Here is a 15,122-nt window from a genome sequence, read left to right as displayed (position 1 = left end):
CTCGGGACCGGCAGTTGCCGAAGGGGGGACAAGGCAGGGTCAATACGTGGGACCCCAAGGCACCAGCGGCAGCCTGCTCCTTCCTTCTTCCTCCTTGGTGACAAGCCAACCCCTGCCAGGGGTTATCGGCCATGCAGCCAAGTGTGGAGGGACCTGACAGCAACCAGGAGGGTGGATGGGGGTGCAGAGCCCAGGACTGACCCACCCCTCCCAGAGATGTTTGGGACCCCTGTCCCCACCTGCCCTCCCAGTGCCTTTAGGCCAAGTGACTTTGAACCCCCCGGGGTGGCTCCCCAGCGGTTGGGGACCCCAGCCGCGGGCTGCCAACAGTGGGGTCGGCCTGGGAAGGACCTTAAAGCTTACCTTGGCAAAATGGGTGTGGCCCCCAGCATGAGTGGGTCCCCAGAATTGGGACGCTGCCACCTCAGCGCAGGCTGCGAGGACACAGAGACGTCAGTGCCCCAGGCAGGGCACGTGGTGTCCCTGTCCCCCCCACCTGGAGGAGTGCTCACTGGTGGAGTCACCCGTTGCACGCTCCCTTGGGAGAGTGAGAGCTGCAGCCCTGTCGCCTTCCGCCCTGACACCGAAGAAGCACTATGGGGTGCCGGGGCCCGTGGCCGCTCTGGAGCTGGGTGCTGTGGGGGTTCTGGGTGCTGCCAGGTAAGTGCCAGGGTCCCTCGCACTGCTGCCGGGCTGCCCAGGGGGCTGATACCATGTGGGTGATGGGCTGCAATCAACCCTCCGGCGCTACAACGCTGCAAGGTCGAGCCCGAGTGCCCGGCCGGGGTTTGCCCTGTCTCTGTCCGCGGGTGCCAAAGCTTTGTCACGGTCCCCAGCTGCAGCAGGGGAAGGTGGCGGGAATTGTGGATCAAATGGAGAGACTCACCCTTGGGGAAGGTGTCTGTCCTGTTCTTGGTGTTGGTCCTCCCGCAGAAGGGAGGAGGGGTGGGGGTGATGGCGACTCCGGGCTGGTTTTTTCCTCATCCTGCCCTCACCCGCCTTCTGCACAAGCCGGGGAGATGAAGGGACAACCCCTTGTCCCCACGCTGGACTCATCCGAGTCGGGCAGCATCTCCCATGTGGCCGACAGCACCAGCGCCGAGCTGCCTTCAGACCTGGCCATGTGCCGGGAGCTCCCCGCAGCCGCAGGGGCAGAGCTCCCCTCTCCCGCCGGCCCGACCGCCACCCCCGCGGGCAGCCAGAGCTCAGGTAAGGCCGGCAGGCAGCTGGCCGCGGGCAGGTTCCTGCTTGCTGGGGCCGCGGTGGGGTTAATCCAGCTGGAGCTGCCTTGTCTCGCTCCACAGGCATCCTGGTGCCACGGGCAACAGAGAGAGTCCCAGCTGGAAGTAGTGGTGAGCAGGAGGGGCCTCCCAGCCCGGCAGCTCTCCCTGGGGGTGCAGCAATGCAAGGCAGCCTCCAGGCAGGGTCAGGGGCTGGGCTCTCCTCTGCAGGTGCTGCCGGCCACCCAACCAGCATCCCTCCAGCTCCCACCACCACTTGGCACATGCAGCCTCTGTCCTTCAAGCCAACGGGGCACACAGTGGGTCTGGCCCTGGGTGCTGTCACCGTGGAGCAGATGCCAGTGACAGTATGGACCACAGAGCCATTGCTCCACCAGGATGAGCACAGCACATCCACACCATCCCCCAGCATAAGCAGGAGCTCTGCTGACCCACGTAGTACTGCCATGCTCCTGTCCCAGGAGGTCATACAGGGGCTGGATGAGGCCACCTTGCCTTTGGCCACAGCTGCCAGCATCTCTCAGGACAGGGCCAGCCCCGTGAAGATGACAGCAGCCGCAGCCAGTCCCCCCGGCACAGCCGCGGAGGGAGCCTTTTCTTCTACCACCACTGGCACCAGCAAGGCTGCAGAGCCAGGGATATGTACCTTACCCAACGATGACCACAATGCCTCACAGGACCCTCCTGGGGCTCCTGCTCAGCTGCCTCCAGCCCTTTTGCTCCAGCTTCCCGATGAGGCTGTGCTGGGCACAGGGGAGACGCTTCCCCCCAGCCAGAGCGCAGCCCCGGGCACTGCTGGACATGGGCTGCCTGCGGACAACGCTGTCAACCAACCGCAGGCCACCACACAAGCTGCGGGCACACTGGCTACGGTGATGGATGTCACAGCTGGAGAGCACATCCCACCTCTGGGAAGCACCACTGCTGAGCTGGTGTCCATCAGGAATGAGGCCAGAACCAAAGCCACAGCAGGCACTGCCATCCCAGAGACCAAGGACACACCAGGGGGCCTCAGCATGAGTCTGTCCCCCCATGCAGCTCTCAATGACCCTGATGGTCCCTCTCCAAGGCCCCTTCCACGCTCGATGGGCTCTCTGCTCCCTCAGTCCCTCTCAACAGGCCTTGGGACCACCACAGCAGAGGCAGCTGCCGGCAGATCTCCTTCAGCCACTCCCAGCACGGCCATGCCTTTGTCCCTCACGGGCACCAGTGGAGCAAAGCCAGACAGGGCCCCTCGAGCTGCTGCTGCTGCACCACTACCTTCCATTGCTGCGTTTGGCATCAGAACTGTGCCAGCTACCCATCCATCCTCCTTTGTTAGCAACACTCCAATTAGTGAGGCAGGGATGGGATCAGCATCACTGGCCAGTGACAGTGCCACCACAATGCCGGGGGACACCGAAGCCACCCTGCCTGTGCCTGATGCACACCCCAGCCACCGCCAGCCAGGTCCCACGGCAGGCTCAACAACCCCAGGGACTGGTGTCACACCCAGATCTGCACTAACCCCAGTGCTCTGGGCTGGGCCCCAAATTGTGGAAGCTCCAGGGACAGAGATGCCATCACCCAACACTGCACCAGGCACTGGCAGAGCTGTATCAGATAGCTCCGGGGGACCCAGAGCAGTCACTGTCCCCATGGCATCACAAGCAGACGTCCCTCCTCTCCTGGAAGGCAGAGCCAATGTAGGGATGGCTCTGGAGGTGTCCCCATCCAGCATCCCCCAAGAGATGGCAGCAGTCACATCCCCACTGTCCCTGACTGCCCCACTGCAAGCAATGGGGGCTTTGGGTGACCCCCAGCCCAATGGCAGCAGCACAGGGCAAGCAACAGGGATGGGGTTCCTGGAGGTGAGCACGGAGGGGAACCCAGGTGCCAGTGCAGCGGGGCCAGCTCCCAGCCATGCAATTGTCACCGCCAAGCCATCACCAGAGCCACCTGCCACTGAGGACAAGCCCACTCCTGGGATCACCTCGCTGGCTGTTGGCCACACAAATGTGCAGGAGGCTACAGCGGCATCCTGGACAGGTGCCACAGGCACCACTGCCCATGTGGACACCACCAGCTCTGAGAGCAGCACCGAGGGTGCAGCACCCTCAGCCAGCAGCAGCAGCACCCGTGTCCCTGATTCCAACACCAGTGGCACAAACCTGGCCACCATGCCAGCCACCACACCATCCACCAGCACATTCCCCAGCAACACTAACCTGCCAACCAACTCAAGAGGCTGGGAGACCTTTGTGACCAGGGTCACCACAGCCATACCACCCGCCACTGCACGGGCCACCAGCACCAGCAGTGCCCCATCCCTTGCTGTAACACACAGCAAGACAAGCAGAGGTGGGCAGCCTGTCCCATCTCCAGCAGCACGTACTTCCATGGTGGAGACAACTCTTGGACCCTGGGTCCTTGGTCCCGGCACTGCTGTTGCAGTGTCCGGTTCTCCCCTCCCCAGCCTGCACGGCCCAACAGAGGAGGCCACAACAGCCCCCTTGTCCCTGCTTGGTGTTGGTGCAACTGCGGTGGCAGCAGCTGGACAGACTCCCACTGAGTCAGCAACAGGCACCACTTCTACATCCAGCAGCTACAACGACATGGGACAAGCAGCGAGCACGTCACCTCCTGCCTTCCAGACACCTCCAGGGACACCTGCCTGGAAGGAGAAAACAGCCATCAGCACAGGCAGCACCACAGCCACCACTGCAGGGGACACTATGGCCAGCACCACTGCAGGGAACATCACTGCCACCACTGCCACCACTGCAGGGAACATCACTGCCACCAGTGCAGACAGCACCACTGCCACCACTGCAGGGAACATCACTGCCACCACTGCCACCACTGCAGGGAACATCACTGCCACCACTGCCACCACTGCAGGGAACACCACAGCCACCACAGCCACCACTGCAGGGAACACCACAGCCACCACAGCCACCACTGCAGGGAACACCATGGCCAGCACCACAGGCAGCACCACAGCCACCACTGCCACCACTGCAGGGAACGCCATGGCCAGCACCACAGGCAGCACCACAGCCACCACTGCCACCACTGCAGGGAACGCCATGGCCAGCACCACAGGCAGCACCACAGCCACCACTGCAGGGAACGCCATGGCCAGCACCACAGGCAGCAGCACTGCCACCACTGCAGGGGGCACCATGGCTATTGCATCCACAGCCCCAGTGACCCCAGCCAAGGAGGTGGGAAGTCTCCCAGCTCCAGGCACCATGGCACAAGTGACACCACCAGCCACCACCAGCCCTGCCACCACCCTGTCTCATGCCTTTGGGACACAGAGAGGACCATCCACCAAGCTGAGCACATCTGCCCACACCACCACTGGGCACAGAACTCCTGCACCTGAGCCCCAGTCCATCCATGAGCTTATCAGTAAGTAGATTTTCTTTTTCCCAAAGACAAGAGTAGGAAAGGGATTTTCAGCCAGTCAAGCATTGTGATGGATGAGGGTACAGCCTGGTCCAGGGTATCTCATCTGCATTGCACATTGGGCTGCCAGATTAATGGGAAAAGGCAAAATAGGACATTTGAGAGCATCCCAAAAGTGGGTTGAAAATTGGATTACAATCCACCAGAGCACAGGCACAGCATCCAGGCAGCAAACATGTGGGTTTGTCCTGGCTGCAGGATGGATAAAGCAGACTTTAATGATTTCACACCCCTTTCATTGATCTCCTGCCCATGGCAGAGCCAGCAGCTTCACTCTACCCCTTTGGTGTGGAAGGAGGGGACCAAGAGTACGTCCAGAGGATGGTGGATTTTAACTCACCCCTGATCAAGCCAGAAATTGGATTTCCCTTTGGGAACTCACTGCGAGATGCTCTCTATGTAAGTGCCCCCTTTGGTGAGCACATAATGGATGTGCTGCCCCTTTGGTAAAAAAACCTAAACATTGAAATGGAGCAGAAACCAAATTTCATCTGAGTATCTTTTTTTTTACATTTAAAATGCTTGGTTTCTGCTCACCCATGGAGGCTAAAAGCTATCCCAGTCAGCAAATAACAAGTTCTTCTGGTTAGTTTACAGATAACGGACAGATCATTTTTCCACCCACGGACAACTATGTCCCGTCCAACCCCAACCCCCCTCCCCGGGGCTTCACTGGCTGGGAGAGCTTGCCAATGATTGCTGCCTTTTGGGATGATGCAGACTTTTCCAAGGGTGTTGGCACCACCTGGTACCAGGTGAGGGCCACCAGAGGTGTTCTCCTGGGAGGATCCAGTTCCCAGTTCACTCATTTAATTCTCTCTCTTGCCATCTGGAAGGAGTACTCTACACTCAGCTCTACCCAAGACCCCGTTGTCCTAGATGTGGAAGAAAAGATTGAGAAATACTTAAAAATCCCCTATGTAGCAAAATGGACCTTGAAGGTGACGTGGGAGAAAGCTCCAGCATACCCATCCCGGAGGGATGACACTCAGGTGAGCGGTGTGGGACCCAGGTGACAGAAAGGACTGTTGATGGCTGTTTAAAGCCTCACCGCCTCAGTCTGCTCTGCAGGGAGAGCGGGGGAGGCTTTGGGAGCGCTAAGGGGGTGCCTTGGGTTTCTCCAGACGAGCACCTACCAGGCAGTGCTCACCACCGATGGGAACTGCTCCTTTGCCCTGCTGCTCTACCAGGACGGTGGGATGCGCTGGGACTACACCAGGCTGGCTGCAGCCAACGTGCTGATCGGCTTCTCCAGGTGCTGCACGTGTGTCACTGGGTTTTGGGACAGCAGAGATTTGTTCCAGCACTGTGTTGAGACTGTTGGAGGCATTGCCCCCAGGAGAGCCTAGCTCCCACTCCTGGAGCAATCCTGCCCCATTTAAACCCTTTCTCTTGCAAACAGCAGCAGTTCCCACCCCAGCTGCTCTATGGGGGGAGGAGGAGGGTTGTGTTGGAAGGATGACCTCAAACCTCCTCTCTCCACACAGCGGCAATGGCTATGCCCAAAACAATGAGCTGACTCAGAAGCCACCAGCTGTCAAGTACCGACCAGACCAGCACAGCAGCACCGGCTCCGGTATGGCACCGGGGGGTCCTTGGGGCGGGTGGGGATGGAAGGAGCTGTGTGCTCTGTGCCAGGAGCATGTCACCAGCACCCGTCCCTGGGAGGTGATGGGCTAGCGCAGCCACTGGGCACGAGCTGGCCACCAATAGCAGACTGTGGGTGTCCCATATCCTCCTGTGGCTTGCCACAGCCCCGCTGGCTCTAGAGGGAGCCTGGAGACCTCGTGTGAGGTCAGTGGCCAGGGACAGCTGTCCCACGGGATCCCTCAGCACAAGGCGAGACCCTGGCTGAGCAGTGCTGTTCTCTGGTTGCTCCCCCAGATGTGCGTGGGCTGTGGATTTACAGACTGGACAGTCGCTCCCGGGTGAATTACAGGCTGCAGTGCCTGGCGTGGCTGGACACAGAGCCAGCACCGGCCACCTGGAACAGCCAGCTGCCACCATGCCCCTGCTCCCGGCCCCAGGCAGAGCTGGACCCCCGCTACCACTGGAGCAGAGGTGCCAAGGACAGCCCCCCAGGACCAGCTGCAGGGTGGGGGGATGGTCCCCTCCTGCTCTGGGGGCAGCCGTGATCCCCCCCACTATTTCAGGCCCAGCAGACACCTCCGTGAGGATGCTGCGCACTGCGTCCCCCAGCCCAGCTGGAGCTGGGGTACGATGTCTGTACCAAGGTGGGAGCTTGCTCGAAGGCTGGCAGGAGAGAGCATGGAGCCTCCCCTTCCACGCTGCCACTGGTAAGTGGGAGCTAGCATTCCCTCACCCTAAAACACCCCAAGCATCAAGCACGGGCAGAGAAAGGGCCCTGACACACCCCACCGCGTTCCTCCACAGACAGGGAGCTGGAAGCGTTTGACTGGTGCTGCCGGCGTGTGGGGAAGCCCCTGTTCTGTGCCAAGTTTGCTGAGAAGAGACCAAGGGTTGGCTGTGAAGGATATGTGCCACCCACCCCCGGTGAGTCCCCAGGCTCTGCCTCTGCTGTGCCAGGGCACTGAGCTATGCATGGACTCCATGCTTTAGCCACACTTCGCAATATGCCAGTGGGGACTGCTGAGCCACCACTGAGCAGCTCTGGGGCTGCTCTCCTCCCTTAAATGACACCAGCATTTGCTCTTCTTCCTTTACCCAAAACATCTCCATCTCCTTTGGACCCCAGCTGGTGCCTTTGGTGACCCACACATCATCACCCTGGATGGACTCACCTACACCTTCAATGGGCTCGGGGACTTTGTCCTGCTGCTGGCCAGTGATGCCCAGACCAGCTTCATTTTGCACGGGCGCACAGCACAGACTGGCATGGCCCAGGCCACCAACTTTGTGGCCTTTGCTGCCCAATACATCTCCAACACCACCACAACAGTGAGTAGGAGTGCCCTGGGTATGAGTTTGAGCCTCTAATGGGAAAGACCTCTCTGTCAAGTTGGGCATCACCTCTGCATCACCTACAAGTGGGTGGGACCCGAGAGGCATCCCCTGTCCTTTTCCTGCCACCTCCCGCCACTCCAACAGAGTACTATTAGTGGGAAATGGACTAATATTCACCAGGCACAGGTCTAATGCCTCCTGCAAACAGGCCAGCAAGGGCTGGAGACTCTGGAGAAACATGCTCTGCTTCACCTTTTTCATTGCATATTCTTTGTCCTGACACTTTAGTGACTGCTCTTCCTGACTTTGCAGAATTGCTCCCCACACCCATTTAGCTTCATTAAGCAGAATGTCCTAGTGTCACCAGGAACAGGCATTGAATAGCATGAGGAGGGGGCTCAGAGCTGGGAGCCCCCCAGCACAGCTCTCCATGCTGTCAAGGTCAGCTGAGCAGTGGTGGTGGCCTGGGCATGTGCCTTGCCAGCAGTGACAGGCAGCTCTCTGTCCTCTTCTGTGCAAACATCAAAGCTGCTGTATTGTGTGTCTGCTGGGGTGAAGAACACACCAACACAGGGCCCAGGGCTGAGCCTCTCTTCCTGGACTGGAGGACGACACAGTTAATAATTGTTCCCAGCATGGAGGGACAGCAGGAATGGACAAGCAGAGGGGCTAATGGGGACATCCACCATGATTTTCAGGTTGAGTGGACCTTGGGGAGCCAGGACAACATCCAAGTCCTCCTGAACAACAAAACCATCCAGTTTTCCTATTCCCAAGGTGAGCAGGATCTGCTGTTAAATGCTAAATGCATGTGGAGGGGACCAGACATGTTCCCATCCCCTGGGACCAGCCCTGCCCAGTGCGAGGGCAGCCATCCTGAGATCCATTAAATGTCTCTCACCTGCACCTGTCTCTGATCTGGGTGGGGTGGATGGGGAGCACTCCCCTCCAGGAATCCATGGTTGTCATTTCAGGTCCCAGCCTGGCATGGACTCTCCCTCTGTGCTCTCCTTCTCTTGCAGACCTGGGTGATGAGGTCTACTACAGCCCTGGTGTCCTGCTAGTCAACGCCTCCTCTGTCACAGCCGTCTTCGATGGGACCATCGCTGTCTCTGTCTCAGCCGCCTCTGGGATCCTCAGCGTGGTCTGCAGCCTGCCTGACTGGTACTGCAACAGCACCAGGGGCCTCCTGGGTGAGGGCTTCTGGCACCGCCGCAGAGCCGGGGTGCAAATTCTTTTCCCACTATAAACTACACTGGAAAACTGGGGAATTGTGCTTGTGAGGGCAGGGTATAAATTAAGCACTGGCCAGCACCAGAGAGGAGGTGAACCCTGGCATGGGGGATTCCAGCACTCTGGTGATGCTCCACCAGGTGTGTGGGACCATGACCCTGCAGATGACTTCCAGATGCCAAATGGTACCAGCATCCCTGTGAACAGCAGTGAGGAGGAGATCTACAGCTATGGGATGACCTGTAAGTCCAGGCTTAGGATCCCTCTTGATGATCCTCTCCTTCCTGCACCTTCTGGCCATGCTTTGGCTTGAGATATTTAAACATTTGCTTGAGCAAAAGCAATGCCAAGGGAAGGTGTTTGGTGTCCTCATTGCTCTGTGAAAAGGAACCCTAAAATACAACAAACCTTAAAATGGCCTGTACCCATGGCGTGCTCTCTTGCAGGGGCTGTCGGGGAGCACAGCCTGTTCACTCAGCCTCTGGACTCGCCAGCACTGAACTTCACACCCTTCTTCTTGTCTTGGCTGCGGCAGGAGAATGAAAGTCAGTACGAGCTGGCAGCCTTGCAGTGTCACGGCAGCAAGGAGTGCATCTATGATTCACTGAGCACAGGGAACTTGGCCCTGGGCCTGGCCACCCAGAGCCTTGCAGCCGACTTCCAGCAGAGGAAGACAGCACTCAGTAAGTGGAGCACATCCTCACCTCTGAGAGGGTATGGCTTGGATGTAACTGAGCAGTGCCCTGCTCCTTTCCTGGGTTCTCTTGCTTCATATGAGACAGAAGAGAAGTCACCAAGGTCTTGGATTTGTACTGCCCAGTTAGCTTGTCTCCATTCCTGGGAGATGCCACCAGCAGGACAGTTGCCAAGGTTTTGGAATTGCATTTCCTGGAACTGCATTTCTGGCTTCTCTCCAAACCTGGGAGATGCCACCACACTGTGCAACATAAGGGCCTTGTTGTTGGGCAGCCATGACAGCATCTGCCAGGGTCCCGTCCTCACCAGGAGGGAGTCGGAGTCAAGGGGTGACAAGGCCACATGTGTGTTGGGCTGCTCTTTCCTCAGATGCCTTCCCTCCTGTCATCACTGGTGATGCATCAATCACAGCCTTCAGGACAGAGAAAGTCAGAAGGCAGTACCATGCCTTGGGGGCGGGTGCACGCTTCATTCCCCATCTCTCACCAGAGCTCAACATATCTGGTAAGGAAGGAGAGATGGAGCAGCTGGGATGGGAAGGAATGGGATGGAATTCCTCTGCCACCTCTAACTCCTACCTCTCCTCCCGGCAGAGAACGGCACCCTCATATGGGAGCCCCGTGGGATAGCCCCATTCACCATCAACCTGGAGGCTGTTGGCTCCAACAACATCTCTGCACTCCTCCAGCTCCGCTTCACCCTCTGCAGGTGCAGCAGGAGCCAGGACTGTGACTACAGCAACACTGTCACTCTCAGGGAATCTTCCCTGCAGGTAGTGTACCAGAAAGCTCCTCTGGTGACACACTGTGCCTGTCCCCATGCTGCCTGTGCTGGCTGTCTTCTCTGTGCACCCATCCTCCTCACGTTCCCTAAGCTGCTGTCCCTATCCCCTTCCCAGCTGGCAGCCTGCAGATGCGAGAGCGGCTACTCAGGTGCCTTCTGCCAGGACCCTCCGGACCCCTGCTCCCAGGGATGCTTCCCTGGGGTGGGATGTGACCCTTTCAGTGGCTGTGGCCCCTGCCCGGCTGGCCTGACAGGGGATGGAGAGCACTGCTCAGGTGACATGGGCTCACACCATGGCCACAGGGACCCCAGCCAAGGTGTTTGTCCCGATGCCATGGTGCATTGCCTCAGCAGATATCGATGAGTGCACGCAGGGGACGGAGTGCCCAGGGAACAGCACCTGCACCAACACTGTAGGCAGCTACATCTGCTCCTGCCTGGCCAGTGAGCAGGGTGAGTATGGGGTCCCTGGCAGGCATGCTCCTCATCCTTATCACCCCCAGGCTCTGTGGAAGAGAATTCCTGAAGGACCCAGGCTGGCCAGAGAGGAGAGAAGGGGGAGCTGCTCGAGCTCTGTGCCCAAGCCCTTGCTGTCATTAGCAGAAGGGACCAGAGTCCAGCCACCACTTATGTTCCCAGGCTGTCGATCTCACTAATCTGCTGGGAAGAGAAATTTTTCCCATGCAATTTTTCTCCTTGAGAAAAAAATTCTCATCCCAGCAAAGTTCAAATGCACATGCAAAGGTTGGGGGCTAAATCAAGCCCTGTTTTCAGATTGCTTTGGAGGGGTTGAGTTGATGGCTTTTGCTCTTGTTCTAATGCTGGGATTTAAGAAGGGCAAACAGCTCCAGCTGGAAGGAGGGGGAGTGAGGCTTTTCCTTGAATTTATACTAAAACTTCTAACTCATAAAAGAAAAACAAAACAAAACTTGGAAGAAGGGCCTTATGAAGCAGCTGAGGATGGCTCAGAGACTGGGGCTCTGCTCTGCAGACAGGTTCATGCCTCTACCATGCTCTCCATCCCACAGGTGAGAGGCCAGGCTGTGGCTCAGCCTGCGGCTACCACTCCTGCCCTGAGGGCTACTGCAGCAATGGGGGACGCTGCCACCTTCACCCCATCACTTGTGCCCCCACCTGCACCTGCCCCCCGGCTTTCACCGACCAGCGCTGCCTGGTGGCAGGGGGGGATTTTCAGCCGCTGCCCAGCTCAGGTGGGTACCAGTGCCGGGCATGGGGTGAAACCCAACCCCACTCACCCTGGTCCTGGGATGCCAGAGCCACCACTGTGGCTTTCCCCCAGCAGGTCTTCCTCGGAGAAGCATCCAGATGAGAATCAAGACACTGCAAAACACCACTGCTGAGGAAGTCAACAGCACTGTATGTCACTGGAGCGGGGGGGCTCAGAGCAGGGGACACACTGGCATACTGGGCAGCATGGCAGCTGGGGGTGGGCATGCCTCTGTGTGCCCTCCCATGGGATCTCTGGGGCTCCAGCAGATCCACAAGCCCAGAGGGAGGAAGCACCAATTGCATGATGATGGCCACAACCATGGCTCTGTGCCAAATCCCCAGTAAATGAACCAAAGGCCAGAGCAGCCCTTGGGGCTTGGCCACAATGCCTGCATCACTCCTCAACCTTTCCCCACGCTGGTGTCATTCTGCCTTCCCCTAATGCCTCCCTGCGCCCCTCGCTGCAGGTCTCAGCCATCCTGGACTCCCTGGAGGTAAAGGCTTTCCAGAGCAACACCAACATCACCCAGATGTGAGTCAGATGTGAAGAAGCCTGTGACCACTCCAAGGATCGGATAGGGCAGGGCTGAGCGTGGGGCCTTTGCTGCACAAAGGGCATTTCCCCCCAGCCTGTTTTTCCAGCCCTGATGCTGGTAGACCCTTGGAGACACAAGTCTGTTGGCACCTTCCACTCCTGCCTCACCCCTTCCTTACCATCGCCCAAATGGGAATACTGAGGCATGGTGGGGCTCAGTCACTCTGAGAGGCAGCAGCAGCTCCACCAGCAGCCCTCTCTTTTCCCTGCAGGACAGACAGCGATGGCTTCACCTTCGTGGTGGTTTCCGAGTTTGCCTATGACAGCCGCGGGACCGTCATCCGCTTCCTGAACGAGGAGCTGCTCGCAGCCATCACCGGTGCCTTCAACGGGCGGCGGGGGCGGCGGGAGGCGGGCACGGGGCTGCTCTTCCAGCACCTGCACCGGGACAACATCACTGACCTGGTGAAGCGTGAGTTGCTCCTGGCACTGAGCTGGGGAGTGTGGGAGGAGTACGCCCCTGTCCCCATTGTCCCCATAACCCTGTGTGCCTCAGGGATTGGTTCACACCCATGGGAGATGCAGGTGGGCAGCCTCCCAACCCCAGGCATAGATCCAGCTTGGGGAGGCTTGGGGAAGCATCAAGAGGTGGTGCTGCAAGGCCGAACCCATGCGCCTTCCCTTCCCAGTGACAGTGGATGAGCTGAGGGACTATTTCCCCTGCACTCTGTACGGCTACAAAGGCTACCGGCTCCGCTACATGGGGACCATCGGCTTCGTCTGCATCTCCCCCTGCAAGATGGGCTACTGCCAGCACGGTGGCCAATGCCAGCACCTGCCCGAGGGGCCCACGTGCAGGTAGCAGCAGCCCTGGAGTGGACAAGGCCACCCTGCACAGCTGCTTCTCCCACAGCATCACAGCTCCTCCCTCCCCATCCACAGCTGCCTGCCCTTCTCCATCTACTCTCCCGCTGGCCTCCAGTGTCAGCAGCTGGCCATCAGCCTGGCTGCCTTCCTCGGCATCCTGCTGGGAGCCCTGGCTCTGCTCTGCCTCCTGTTTGCCATCGCCTGCCTGGCCCTGCACCTCTGCCGCCAGCACCGCCGCCGGCACCAGGGGTGAGCCATGAGCTGGACCTGCACAGGGGTGGGTGCTGGGCATGTGGCAGGCTGGGTGTCAGGGAGAAAACTGATCAAAAATCCACATTTGAAAGATCCACCACTGGTAGAACTCATCTGGTTTGGGCAGGGGGATCCTGGCCTGGGAGAAGGGTTGGGTGACCTTTTAATATCTTCCAGCCCCTTTTCCAGACATCTGTTGCTCGGGGGTGCAATAGCATCAGTGGGTTGAATGTCAGCTCTTCTTTTTCCCCCACGTTAGGGAGTGTTTACCTTTCTTCCTCATCCCCCCCGATACTTGGTTACAGATGGGCTTTCTATTTAATTTTAATTTGCATACCGCACAGATAATTTCCACTGCAATTCACATGGGTCTGGAAAGAGCTGGCCTGGAGCAAAGAAAAGTGGTTTAAGAATTGGACCTTGCTCTTCTGCAGAGCAGGGAGTTAACAGAACAATGGCAAAGTGCAAGGCTGGGATAGAAGAACCAGCATCTCCTTCCCCCCATCCCCAGCCCTTCTTCCTGTGGTGGCATCCACACTCAGGGGATCTCCCAAGCCCCTGGCTCTGGTCAGAGCTGTGTCCTACCCCTGCTCCCAGCTCCCTGCCAGCCCTGGAGACAGGGATCTCTGGGAAGTTCCTCTGTTCATTTGCATTTGTGGCAAGGCAAGAAATTTTGTGTGCACAGTGGGGGCTTTTCCTCCTCTTACAGCCCCATCTCACACCTACAGTCAGTCACTGCTCCCCTTTGCCATCTGACCAGACACCAGCATCAGACAGGGGTTCTCTCAGCCTCTGCTCACATGTTCTCCTATTCTGTTCCCCCCTCTCAGGGCCAAGGAGACCTTGTGGAGGACACGGCCCTTCTCCTGTGAGTACCTGCCTGTAAAACTCCCCCCACTAAGGCTCTGCTTCACCCCAGTCCTCAAGCTCTGCTCATCTTACCTGCTCCAGCTTTAACAATGGCAGGAGAACAAGCAGAGCCCACCATCTCCCACTCCCTGGAAAGGCATTGGAAACTGCAGCTCCAGGCCATTGACCCCTCAGCCCAGGTCTGTCCTCGGGTTACTGTTTTCATGGGGTGTTGGGGTGGGGAACTTTAGGCTGGGCTCTGAATCCTGGCCCTGTGCCTCAAAGGAGCTCAGGAGCTGTGCCTCATCCTGAAGCACCACCGATGCTTTGGCCAGCACTGGGATCCGTGCCACCGTCGCAAAGCACAGAGCCAATGCCACACTGACAGCGTGGCCTGTTCCTCCTTTACAGATAAGAATCCAGAGACCCCATATTATGCCTCCAAGCCAGTCCCCCCAGCAGCCCTAACCTGCCACCAGGCCTTTTCTGGCACCTCCAGGCTCACAGAGGAGCCAGACACTGCTGCCTGCTCCACTGCTTGCTCTTGAGGTCTCCAGCAGCAGCAACACATGGAAGCAGGGGACAGGCAGCTGCCGTGTGGGCTCTGGGCGGATTCTGGGGGAGGTGATTTTTTGAATGTGTGTTTATGTTGGATGACCAAAGCAGGAGGATTTCACCTTCCCCTGAGGACCTGCAGAGACACCTGGGATCATCCTTGAATGTGTCTGCGCCGGGGGTATGTGCTAGTGCAATATAACCAGACCCTGCAGATCCCCTGAGAGCAGGGTCAGGTGGGGCAATGCAGTGATTGTAATCCCTTAGGAACCAAATAGAATAAATCCAAAAATTTTGGCTTGCCTGTTAAATCGTCTGCACCTCAAGGGTCCCTGTGCCAGCCCTGCTTCACTGTCATTGAGCCCTCAAGTCCCTTCTTTCTGCTGGTTCCATCCACAGAGCCAAAGTGAAAATGGATGTAAGTTTTTTGGTGGCTTCATCCCCTCATTTTCCCTGCACACCTGCAAGTCTTCTCACACTGCTTTCATGGACACTGCAGTGGC

The 15,122-nt window shown here is 58.3% G+C and overlaps 2 protein-coding genes across 2 annotated transcripts in view; one reads left to right on the top strand and one right to left on the bottom strand.

Annotated features, from left to right (window-relative positions):
- Positions 1-15,122, bottom strand: part of LOC137479915 (uncharacterized) — a 255,481-nt gene that overhangs the window by 216,733 nt on the left and 23,626 nt on the right. The gene's annotated exons all lie outside the window — the stretch shown is intronic.
- On the top strand, positions 4,367-14,928 carry MUC4 (mucin 4, cell surface associated). Its single transcript, XM_068200607.1, has 27 exons — positions 4,367-4,637; positions 4,954-5,093; positions 5,285-5,449; positions 5,531-5,686; positions 5,819-5,949; positions 6,182-6,270; positions 6,579-6,755; positions 6,848-6,991; positions 7,089-7,208; positions 7,411-7,613; positions 8,318-8,396; positions 8,642-8,812; positions 8,993-9,094; positions 9,299-9,535; positions 9,918-10,052; positions 10,142-10,320; positions 10,447-10,606; positions 10,686-10,784; positions 11,360-11,542; positions 11,635-11,708; positions 12,029-12,093; positions 12,369-12,568; positions 12,786-12,954; positions 13,039-13,212; positions 14,046-14,083; positions 14,167-14,264; positions 14,476-14,928. Exons 1-27 carry the CDS (start codon positions 4,406-4,408, stop codon positions 14,530-14,532), a joined length of 3,777 nt encoding a protein of 1,258 aa, XP_068056708.1. The 5' UTR covers positions 4,367-4,405; the 3' UTR covers positions 14,533-14,928.

This window comes from Anomalospiza imberbis, chromosome 10 (assembly GCF_031753505.1).
Source record: "Anomalospiza imberbis isolate Cuckoo-Finch-1a 21T00152 chromosome 10, ASM3175350v1, whole genome shotgun sequence".
Classification (NCBI taxonomy): Eukaryota; Metazoa; Chordata; class Aves; order Passeriformes; family Viduidae; genus Anomalospiza; species Anomalospiza imberbis.
Note: the sequence above shows the minus strand (reverse complement) of the source record. Positions and strands in the feature narration are given on the sequence as shown.